This window comes from Trematosphaeria pertusa (assembly GCF_010094035.1).
Source record: "Trematosphaeria pertusa strain CBS 122368 unplaced genomic scaffold BU26scaffold_4, whole genome shotgun sequence".
Classification (NCBI taxonomy): domain Eukaryota; kingdom Fungi; phylum Ascomycota; class Dothideomycetes; order Pleosporales; family Trematosphaeriaceae; genus Trematosphaeria; species Trematosphaeria pertusa.
The window spans coordinates 1,145,021-1,155,834 of NW_022987215.1; the positions used below are offsets into that span (position 1 = coordinate 1,145,021).

The following is a 10,814-nucleotide window of genomic DNA, read 5'->3' on the forward strand; positions in this document are numbered from 1 at the left end:
CTGCAGTGAGTATTGTTTGCTAGAGAATTGCTTGAGGTGTGTACAAGATGCCTCGGTTTGCCGACTAAGCCGTCGCGAACCGACCCCAGTCTTGGCAGACGCCATCGCGAACTGGCAACGAGGGGTCCGCGTGTTTACCCACGCGCAACATCCACGTCTGCACAAGGCGACAGCTATCCCTGATTGTTGAATAGCGGTTATTGCCTAGCTGCACGCACAGGAGGAGCGCTTTGAGGCTGTCCCGCCTTTCCGCGCGCGGGCCGCCCGCGCTTACATTCCTCGCCAATCCAGCTCAGCTTCGACGCCCACGTCCACGCGCCGTCACGACATCTCGCCATCATCGTAATTTCTCACCGGTCGCAGAGCCTCTGCCTACGAGCACCCTTAAAGGGCGACGTCTCCACCGCAGCCTTTACTTCCCGTCACGACGTCTCTCACCCTGCATCTCCCGACCGGCAGCCAATATGAGTGATTACGGCGACGACTATTCGGACTATGAGGAGGACTGGTTCTACGTGGAGGAGGAATACATAGTTGCCGACGATCTCGCAGAGCACGCTGTGCAGTCCCCGCCGCCCTCGGCATACCCAGACGAAGACACGCTACCGGACTGGGACCGCTTCGATTACTTCAACGACCTCGAGTACGCGTCGGACGGCTACGATAACGCGACCTTCGAAACGCACAAGAATGGTACAGGTGTCTGGAAGACGGGCACGAAGAGAAAGCGAGGCGTGACTGCGGATTATGGCAAGAAGAAGCAGAGGGCAGCCGACGGGCACGGCGTAGTCAAGACAAACCTGCCCAATCTCACCAACTCACCTGTGGTGTGGCGCTCGCAGACAGATCGGGGTGCAAAGCCTAAGCTGCTGGATGACAATGCGGAGTCGTACGCGCTGCTTAAGGATTGGAGGGAGAAGCTGGAAGTCGCGCCTCACTGGGGCCAGAAATCACCACACCCGGCGTCTCCTGCGCAACCGTCTTCTTCCAAGGCCGGCAAAGCGAAGGCCGTCTACATTTCAGAGCCCATCTCACCCACATCTGAGTCGGACGCCGAGGATGACGACGCTGGTGAGATCGATCCCGCGGCGCTCATGGCAGCGCTACAAAACCGACTAGCTGCTGCTGGTGGTCCGCTCAGTGGAATGGATCCGCAACAGCTTCTTCAATTCGCAATGCGGATGGCGACGGATAAAGACGCTGGAGATGATATTGCCGGGGAGATGGCAGACGAGATGCTGAACCAGGGTGAAGATGACGAGGAGGAAGAGGGTGAAGCTAGTGTTCTCTCATGGGTCGCTCAGCAGCGGAACGCGAACCATGGCTCTCTGTTGAACGGCGAATCCTCAGGAGTAGCACCCACTCCCAAGTCGCCAGATGTCAGCCGCGGCAGTAGGCCGCCACCCACTCCACCCTCCTCTGAGTCGACTCGGAGTGTTCGTGTTGCAGATGAGAGCATGGACGACATCGAACCGACCGCGAAGAATGATGCTGCCTTCAAACACAACGGTTCTCTCAAGGCCCGCGGAGAAGCCTCCCGCAAACGCAAGGCCGATGACGCAGAAGGGAGCTCGGCGAATGCGTCCAAGAAGAGGGCTACGAGGTCGTATGAGGCGCCCACGGCAGCAAGCCAGGCCAAAGCTGCTCCCTCCAAACCAACAAGGAGCGGACGCGTCAACCGATGAAAAGCTTGCGTCACAGGGCATCCGCGGTGACAGCTCGCTTAGAGCATGGGATTTGGAATTATGGAAACGGATCCAACGAGCAAAAGCTTGTTTCGACCTCGATCACACGATGGTCGTTAGGATCGTCCGGATTTGTGGACTAGCAGCAGCCGACGTAAGTGTGTCTCAGGCCCCGCATACCTGGGGCAGCAGCATCGACTTTGGAAGTCACGGCGTCTTCGGTTGGCACTTCAGGGCGGACAGATTCTGGCTATGGCGGCAGCGTCACTGTTTCGCGTTGGTGCATCCTCACGGCGTCTTGGGCGAATGGCTTAGGATATACCTAACTCATGGATGGGTATCTTAATTATGAATGAATCGGATCGAATCAAATCAGATCAAATCAAAATCACCCGTGAAGCTCTCAGTATCGTGAGACGAATTGTTCACCGATCATAGTACGGGCATCCCCCTTACATCTCCCTATGAGCCCTACCCTGCCGTCGCTCAGGAACGCGTGTCTCCAACCCTTGCGCGAACGGGTCTCACGCTCTCCACGTGGGTCCTGCAACATCCATACAATACATACTTTAAAACCCCTACCCCGCCTGGCTGTCCGTATACGCATGCACGTATCATTCGTGTGCTATACGGTACGGTACAGCACAGCGGGGCATCCTCACATCTCTGCCCAACGCACGCAGTAAACCCCGCCGCCAATTCCATTCTCGTCGCCGAGCACTATCAGGCAAGCCAGCCGTTTTTGACACCTCTTGGCAACGTCTAGGGCCTTGCTTTTTTTTTTTCCTCGTGGGTGCGTGCGTGCGTAAGGTGGGTGTGGGTGTGGGTACGTATTTCTCCGAGTGGTTGTGGTGGGGCGGAGGAAAAAGTTTGGCGAGCGAGGTAGCGGGCGCGAATGAATGCACAGGTACAAAGTTGCTTTTCGAATGCTTATTCGCATTGAATGTAGTATTGCCTTGATAGGTGGTACGCACAGAGTATTGAGCCATAAGTAGGCTGGTTCAGGAAAAAATATTAAGCAGCGGCAGGATCCATATCAAGCTACGGAAAGCCAGCAGCACAAGCCCATCCAATCGCCATTCGTGCAACCACAACCAACAATTTCCTCCCGTGCCACCCACAGAATCAGGGATACCCCCCCTTCTAAGCTTTTGCGTCTGATGAACCGTGGGTTACATACAGTCAGACAAGCCAGGTTCAGCGGCTCGGCTAGAGAGAAGGATGTCAGGTACCAAGTCAGGCTTACACGGAGCACCCTGCTACGCGGTGAACTCGGCGTCTCAAGTCCATACCTTATTCACACCACCGCGAGCGGGGTTGGTCGAAAAGATTGGCGTGAGAGCCACTGCAATTGCTGTTTGTGCGGCTGGATGCCATTTTTCCGTATGGCGGAGACGGCATCTTGCTTGCTTCACAGCAATCGTATGGTGTGCAAAAGAGTGGGAGGAAAAATACCCAGAATGCTGTGTATAGAGTATGTAACTCGCTCAGACACACCGGCCCGCCGCTGTCTACCAGACGATAAACACAAGCCGAGACCATCGCACAGATCCCAAGACACAATCATGTCTAGCACTAAACACCGCCCATATCGCTCAGAAACTTTTCCTTCTCCACAATTGACCCCCCGCCCATCATCCATCGTGAACGATAGCCTCGTAGACAAAGTATTAGGAGTCGTACAGGAGGAACAGAAGTGTATATATCTTCGGACAGCCATAGAGCGCAGGCAGGAATGTCCTGGCAAGAGAACATAACTTGCCAGACAGGGTATCAAATGCCGTTGCAAACGCATGCCCGATTGTCAGAGTCTATGCTTATGTGTAGATGGTCGGCGGAGGTATCGGTAGTGACGGTGAGCCTTGATTTTTAGGAACGTCCCTGAAACGCATCAAATCGTGAAACTACACGAGGTGATGAGATCGGCAGAGCAATCCCATGGAGTAAGTGCCGTGCCGAAAGGAGTAACGGACCCTGGTCAAGGTCGGGGCCCCCTGCAAGCTGCTCGGAAAAAGCGGGTACGGCTTGCAGGTAGGGGACCAGGGCATCTCGACTCGGGGCAAATCGATTGCCAGGCACTTAAGGAGACCCCTCGCGCCCTCTCTTCTTATTCTTCTCAATCCTCTCGTTCCACCTGCGCTTTCCGACGCGGGTCTCAAAGTGTGGCGCTACCGTGGCAACATCCTGTCCATGGCCCATCATGCTACTTCGCATCTTGTTTCGATATGCATCCACTAATGGAAGGTCAGTATACCCTTCTCTCTTCTCTTGGGATCATTCGCTTACGTGACTTCTGTAGGAACAGTGTCCGGCCCGCAAACACCCTGCTCTGACTCCAGCTCATCCTGTAGCCAAGATCGTTCAGAGTAATCTCCTTCGTGCGCTTCGCTCGCGTCAAGCGCGGCTTAGGAACGGTAGCCTCACCATCGAGCGTCGGTACTGGAACGGACGTGCGTCCCGCTAGCGGAAAGCTTGGGTCGCTCTCAACCTCAGGCTCATCGCTGAATACCTTGCTCCCTCGAGGGCTGGCTGGTGGAGAGGTCATTTGCATGGCAAAATAGCTGCGAGGGAATACAGAGTTGGTCTTGCGGTATGAGTCGGGCATCTCCTCCATCTTGACGGTGTCGAGCGTAACTCGCACACGCACCCGGGTCCCACGTTGCGCGTCGTCAACAAGAATGAACTTGCGTCGCTTAGCCTCTGGTAGGTCTCCGAACATGGCCACTTTCCGCTCCTCGTCGTCCTGCTCTTGCTTCGACACCGGAACACCCGAGGCATGTGGTGGAGGTGGGTGATGTCCCATGCCGTCGTGTATTGGTGGCATGCCGCTTGAGCTCGCTACTGAGTCACTTGTTGGAAAGGTAGGATAGAAGTTCTGAGTTTGCCGCACATCGTTGGGCGATGACTGCTGTCCATTTGGCGCTTGATGATGGTGGGTCCGTGATTCTGGTATCCGATTAGCATTGAACAAAGGAAATAGGCTAGCACATTCAAAGATGCATGGACTCTCCCTCCGCCGGCAAAAACAGACAGGTGCAGCAAAGCATGCGTGGGTATGTATGTGCTTGGGGTGGTGGTATCAAGGGGGAATTACATCAAGGAGTGTAATGTACATGTAGTGCAGAAACGACAGGAGGTATCATTTAATGTCCAAAAAGCGCGCATTTCGCATATCACATCTGGTGAAACATACCGCTAACATCATTACTTCCTCCCTGAGGTCCTCCAGGGTGTTCATGGTGGTGATGCATCTGGGGAGCGCCCATGCCCATGCTCGGCTGTTGGGGTGGTGCTGGCATTCCGGCTGAATTTGGGACCCCAGGCGCACCGGGTCCACCTGGCCCAGCCATGTGGCTCCCATGCGTCGCTTGAACTTGCTTACGGTTGTTCATCTTGGCCATTCTCCTCACGCGTCGGCTCCTCAATCGCGGGTCTTGGTTGCTGTTCCGCCAACTGTCGACTGCGCGTTGAATCAGACCGCGCTTGCCCCTCAGGCAAGGGTTCAACTGCGCCAGCGCCCATCCTACGGTGTTGCACTCAGTCTCGTAATGTAACCGATTGCCTTTGTACTGGTCCTTGTGGCAGCAGGCGCGGGGATAGACGCAGTTCTCCGTCTTGAAGTCCTGGGGAAGCTCGTCGACGTTTATTGACTCGACGTCGCAGCGGATGGTGTACTCCATCTTCACCCTGTCGCGCGAGTACTCGAAAGCGATCCACTGCACCCCGTTCTGGTCCTGCCTGACGACGAGAGGAGTAGTTGCGGGAATTGGTCCAGGCGCGGCATTCGGATTAACGTTTGGATTTTGTGGCGGCCCGGTGTGCATGCCAGGCGTACCAACAGGAGGCGCTTGAGGCGGAGCTTGCGGCGGACCGAGTCCTGAGGGCGGCCGTTGAAGGGGCGTCTGAGGCATCCGCGACTTGGGGCTCCCGGTCATTCCTGGCGTGTGCGGGTGCGGCTGGTGAGGGTGCTGCATCGGCTGGCCTTGCTGATGGGACATCAACATGGAGTTTGTCGACATTGGCGGCTGCTGCTGGGTGGAGGGGTGCTGCGGATAGGGTGATTGCTGCGTAACTGCTGCTGATGCGTACGGCGTGTAGTACATTGACTGAGGCATCTGGCTGGGTCCCTGTCCGTAGATTGGCCGTCCATGCTGATCGTGCTGTGGTGACTGAACTGATGCCGGCGAGTTTGATTGCGGAGTGTGGTAAGATATTGGCGGAAAGCCTGACCTGTTCATTGTCGCGGCGGCCATGAGCTCCGGTGTTTCTGAGATGGAGTTAGTTAAAATTTCGATCGCCTGGCGGGGCTAAACGTTGGCGCGCATTGGAGCTGCACCCGAAAGCCTCAACGGCGCACCACGAAACTTTGAAAAAGCGTCGCCCATCTCCGCGATCAGCGAAGCACATACCTGAAGATGAGTAGTTACTGGGAGCACTGTTCGTGCTATAGGGACTCGGGTGCGCAGGATAGTAGGGAACCTCTTGCTGCTGCGGGCCTGGCGGTCCTTGGATCTGTTGCACGTAGGGCGATTGATGCGGCGGCGGCTGATTTGAAGGGTGGGGTGACGGATAATGAGCCTGGGCCGGGGATTGTGCTGGCTGGGACTGGTGTGGAGAGTCGGGATGCGGCTGGTGGTGCGGATGTTGATGTTGGACCAAGGGCCGCGGGTGGTGTTGAGGATGATGGGTCGGCGGTGGCAAGCCTTGCGCCGGGTGGGGGTGATGCTAGAGGCGCACGCAGGTCAGCAAGTGCTGCAACTCGCAACGCAAATAATAAAGACAAGACTCGTTCGGAGAATTGATGGACAAAAACGGCAGGGAATAGTAGAGGCAGGCGGGGGGTGTGGGTGGTGTGAGTTGCGGTCAGCCGTCGTCGCCTTTCGCGTCGGGGTAGATCGCGGCGGTCTGCTGCAACAGAGATATGCGAGGGGCAGGGTCTCGAAGGAGGCAGGACGGCAGCGAATAGTTTATAGGACGGGGAGGGCGGAGGAAAGAAAAGCAGCGCGCGACGTCCGGCGAGCTTGACAACACAGAGGGCGGGCCAGAGCCGGGCAGCGGAAGCTCATGGCGCTGGCAAGGATGGCGCTGCGGGCGTGTGGGTGACAAGAGGCGGCGGAAGGAGATACAGAGACAAGGAAAGACTGGCGGTGCGACCAGGCGTGCAGGGGCAGCGGTTTGGGTAGCAGGGCTGCTTGGCGGGAGGGCATACCATGTAGCCAGAGATGCGCGACGGAGCTGGGGTAGCAGGAGGGTGCGTGGGTGCGGCTTGCAGGCGCTGCAGCAGCATGCAACGCGCGAGGATGAAGCTGCCAGCTGGAGACGACGACGGGAAGCCTGGCTGGGCGCGATGCGCGGTGCTCAAACTCCAACGGCCGAGGCGGCAGCAAATGGGCGCGCGTGGAGGTGCGGCGTAGGCGGCGGCGGAAGAGGAGGTGGAGGGGGGAGCGAGAGGTGACAGGGAGGGTAGCAGAAGCAACTCACCATCTTGTGCGCCGCTACAGGACCCGGCTCTTCCTTATACTTCCGGGGCCTATCTGGCGCATGCGACTGCGACATTGTTATTATTGCAGCGTCCGGTGGTGTCGAGGAACCGGCTGTGGAGGCCCGGGCGCGGGCGACGAGGGTGCAGTTGAGATGCAGTAGCGCAGCCTGCGCAATTTCACGCGCACACGGAGCAGGGCCGCTAGCAGAGAGAGTCCAAGGAGACGGCGGCGTGCAAATGGGTGAGCAGGCGGTGGGTGCGCCGAGGTGGAGCAGGCGTGAAATAAACGTAAAACAACTAACGCCTCCCGGGCCCAGCCACCTCCCTGCTCTCGCTGCACGGCCGGCGGACGAGCCCTTTTGAGCGCCCAGGCCGCGGCTGTCGCTGCGGCGGGGATCAGGGATGCAGCGGGAGTGAATGTATCGCGATGGCGCGTCAGGCAACGAGTTGAGATGGGGAGCGAGAGAGAGAGAGGGTGGGTGTGAGCGGAGGGCGCGCAGGCCGAACAGAGCAGCCGACGTGATCGCGCCTGCTGAAAGGCGAAGGTGAAAGGAAGGTGCGCGGCACGGTTAGCCACTGCCATCATCGCCGCCGCCGCGCGAAGGCAGCAGGAGCGACAGAGGCAACGGCAGGCAAACGGCAGGCACGACCGCCATCCTCCGCTCGGCTAAATACACGGTACGGGCAGTCGCGACCCCGCCGCCTGGCTCTGCTAAGAGGCCTCTCTCTCTTAAACCCGTCCGCGTAACGCTCTTGATATTCCCTCTCTGACGACCTTCTGCTTCCATCGCCCCTGCAGCCCATCCGTTATGCTCCCCTAGCCACGGATCACCACGCGCGCCGCCCGCGCCCTGTATCGCATTTGCGTGCCCTGCTTTGCGCGGCAAAACCGTGGGTGAAGCGCCACAGGTTGATGGCCCAATATCGCGCCGTCGACCTGCTCGCTTCTCGAGTCCCTCCTCTCCACACCCGCTAGTCGACCGTTGCGCTGTTGCACCGGCGGCCCACCGTCCGGCCGTCGATTGGCCCGGCGCGCTGCTGCTCAGCGCGCCCGAAACGGCCTGACGAGCGCTCTGCTGTGTGGCTGCTCGCCATGCCCGAACGGGCGGCCGCATGCTCGTCCCGGCCTAGCCCGGATCGGCCACGCGGTGGACGGCTTCGGAAATGGCTCTCGGGGAAGGCAAAGGCAGCAGGCTTCCTCTGCTGATCGGCCTGGCGCTGTCAAGATCGTGAGGCGGCGTCGCCCAAAGAGGACGCCACCCCAGACGACGACGGACCGCGTCAGGGGCCCATGTCGGCGACCAAGCACGCGATGAGGTCGAGTACTTCTGCGGCCGTGCGCGCAGCCAGAGTGGACCCGGCAGATGTCCATGTTTGGAGCATCCATGGGGCTTCCTATAATAAGTTAAATGAGCTTCATGCTCCGGCGCGACTTCACGCGTCGAAGAAACAACAACACGTATAGCCGACTAGGCGAGTTCGACACCAGGAGAGCGCTGCGTCAGTCGCATGGCGAGCAGAACAATGCTCTTGCAGATTGATCAATCAAGCTCGCGCGTCGAGCTGCTTGCAGCATTGCCGGGCCGTCTCCAGACAGCGACTGTAGGCGTCGTCTCAGGCTCGTGCTCTGAGTGCTTGCTGCTTGAGTCTTGGAACTCCATCTTGAAACGGGACGCGCGTTCATGGGAGCCGACGAGTTCGGTCGACAGCTTTCCAGAACAAGCTGCGACAGAAACATGTTGCGACTGAGATGCGGCTGGCGCTGGCCCCGGAGCCGATCGTGACATGGTGCATGATTAAGTAATCCTCCGACAAGGCGGTGGCATTTGAGTGTGGAGAAATCCCTGGGAGCATCGCGTTGTTGGCCTGTTCGGCGACAAGGGAGACAAGTCAGGTACCGAGCGATTTTCAACTCTAAACCAACGCCTGCGCTCAATTCCAGAACACCGTCCGAACACTGCAGACGTCGACAATGGCATTGTTTTCGCAGAAATGCCGAAGCAGCATACACGTCGATGCGCATCGCTTCTCAAATAGTCAACCGCCCGGCACAGCTCACGGCTGCTGGCCAGTGGCGACGAAAATCGCATCCCGATATTGTGACACAACCCTCCTTCTTCCGCTCAAGCGCACACAGTACACTAACGCAGAGGCCCACGTTTTTGATCGCATTTTGAGTCGCACGAGATGGCGAAAGTTCACGAGGATCTCTCCTTTTCGAGTCGCCGGAAAAACGCCCGCCAGCTAGCCCGGCTTCTTGCTGCCGGTCCTACACTGAAAAGTCTAGTCAAGCGGCGACGTGCATAAGCAGAATGGTCACCTGCTCCGGTCGTGGAAAATGTGAAGCGTACGGAAGATATTGCTCTCAGTTCTCTGCCAGAGTGTTTGCGACTTCGCCAGGCGACGCGCAGCCGAGCAGCAGGTGTCACTACCAGTGAAGCAGTATGCTGTCAAGCTCCTCTATCATAACCGGTTCGTCTCTTTCGACCCTGCTCTTTTCCCATCGCATATCGATGAGAATATTTTGGTCTTCGATGCTATCCGAGGTGGTCAAAAGGTGACGCCCAGGGTTGCTCATAGTGGCCGTTGCTGACGGGAAGCAGGGATGCCGCATGCGACAATAACGGCGGACGATCGCAAGGAATTGGTGGGCCATGTGTGTGGCTGCCGTCCGCCTACGGATCCCGACTCGTCCCGTCACTTACCCCCCAGCATGCGAAATGACTTCCTGGCACACGCCGGACCTGGATATAGCCCCGGTCGAAGAGCTTCAAATTGCTCCTCTTCGACCCACGAAACGGTCCAAAAAGAAAGCGATTTCACTGATTGGGTGCAGAGAACGCATTTTTCCGCTTTTCTATCTCCCAGCAATCTCCAGCTTCTAAACTCGTACGATTAATATATCCTGCATAGTTTTTCGAGAATTGCCGGAGCTTTTGAACCTTGGTTGAAACAGACTAGGCCCCCGGCTAAGTGCCTGGGTAGCGATCGGCATGCGGGTTCGAGGGGAGCGACCGTTTTCTGTACAAAGTCGAATTCGGCAGGGTTTCCTCCGCTCGCACTGAGAAAATGCTCTCTAAAGGCGCTAGCAGTCGTCGCAAGCGGGTCTGGATCGCCGTGCTTATTGCAGCGCTCTTCACTTGCTGCCCATCTGTTCGCGCGTCGACTGTGACGGTGATTCCTTCAAGGGGAGGACTGCACGTTGGAACAAGCTGTTTGCAAGCTCCATCTAGCTGACAGGCGTGGAGGATCGCCTTCAGGGCCCCTCGACCATGCTTCCCGCATTCCCTTGAGGGTTGCTGCCTTCACGACCTGGGAGCGAGCGCAAGCGCCAGCATCCTCACACCAGCGCCCACAAGGCGAGCAGGGCATGCGAGGGGAGCGACTTTCGACCAGGGCCAGTTCTCCACTTGCAAAAGCAGCAAGAGAGGGGCGTTGAAACGGAACCGACGATCCGAATGCAAGACAGGCAATCAGCTCCGAGCCTTCTCCAAGTCTCCAACTGGCCTCTGTCGCGGAATTCACCTGCTTCCGATCTGGAGACGAGAGACGACCTCGCCCTCTGCTTTGAAATCGCGCTGCTCTCTAACCGAGGGCCTTAGATGTCAACGCCTCTGCATAAGCGTCAATTTGGCAGGAGGGACCGT

The 10,814-nt window shown here is 57.9% G+C and overlaps 5 protein-coding genes across 5 annotated transcripts; 2 read left to right on the plus strand and 3 right to left on the minus strand.

The window, feature by feature from the left end:
* Nucleotides 1–148: 148 nt before the first annotated feature.
* BU26DRAFT_516760 (uncharacterized protein) lies at nucleotides 149–2,057 on the plus strand. Its single transcript, XM_033828410.1, has one exon. The coding sequence runs from the start codon at nucleotides 465–467 to the stop codon at nucleotides 1,683–1,685; it is 1,221 nt and encodes a 406-aa protein (XP_033687062.1). The 5' UTR covers nucleotides 149–464; the 3' UTR covers nucleotides 1,686–2,057.
* Nucleotides 2,058–2,748: 691 nt separating this feature from the next.
* On the plus strand, nucleotides 2,749–3,686 carry BU26DRAFT_250021 (uncharacterized protein). The gene has a single exon (XM_033821123.1). It carries the CDS (start codon nucleotides 2,846–2,848, stop codon nucleotides 3,440–3,442), a length of 597 nt encoding a protein of 198 aa, XP_033687063.1. The 5' UTR covers nucleotides 2,749–2,845; the 3' UTR covers nucleotides 3,443–3,686.
* A 78-nt stretch (nucleotides 3,687–3,764) lies between these two features.
* BU26DRAFT_561836 (uncharacterized protein) lies at nucleotides 3,765–5,938 on the minus strand (the record flags this gene model as incomplete). The annotated part of the gene is made up of 3 exons (XM_033832961.1): nucleotides 3,765–3,919; nucleotides 3,972–4,631; nucleotides 4,879–5,938. 3 exons carry the CDS (start codon nucleotides 5,936–5,938, stop codon nucleotides 3,765–3,767), a joined length of 1,875 nt encoding a protein of 624 aa, XP_033687064.1.
* Nucleotides 5,939–6,283: 345 nt separating this feature from the next.
* Nucleotides 6,284–7,224, minus strand: BU26DRAFT_516763 (uncharacterized protein). The gene has a single exon (XM_033828411.1). It carries the CDS (start codon nucleotides 6,970–6,972, stop codon nucleotides 6,748–6,750), a length of 225 nt encoding a protein of 74 aa, XP_033687065.1. The 5' UTR covers nucleotides 6,973–7,224; the 3' UTR covers nucleotides 6,284–6,747.
* A 512-nt stretch (nucleotides 7,225–7,736) lies between these two features.
* On the minus strand, nucleotides 7,737–8,475 carry BU26DRAFT_590403 (uncharacterized protein; the record flags this gene model as incomplete). The annotated part of the gene is made up of 1 exon (XM_033834765.1): nucleotides 7,737–8,475. Exon 1 carries the CDS (start codon nucleotides 8,280–8,282, stop codon nucleotides 7,737–7,739), a length of 546 nt encoding a protein of 181 aa, XP_033687066.1. The 5' UTR covers nucleotides 8,283–8,475.
* Between the last annotated feature and the right edge of the window lie 2,339 nt (nucleotides 8,476–10,814).

Bases quoted from the DNA above. Each gene is read 5' to 3' on its own strand.
- BU26DRAFT_516760 (XM_033828410.1), top strand. From the start codon at position 465: ATGAGTGATTACGGCGACGACTATTCGGACTATGAGGAGGACTGGTTC.
- BU26DRAFT_516763 (XM_033828411.1), bottom strand. From the start codon at position 6,972: ATGCTGCTGCAGCGCCTGCAAGCCGCACCCACGCACCCTCCTGCTACC.
- BU26DRAFT_250021 (XM_033821123.1), top strand. From the start codon at position 2,846: ATGAACCGTGGGTTACATACAGTCAGACAAGCCAGGTTCAGCGGCTCG.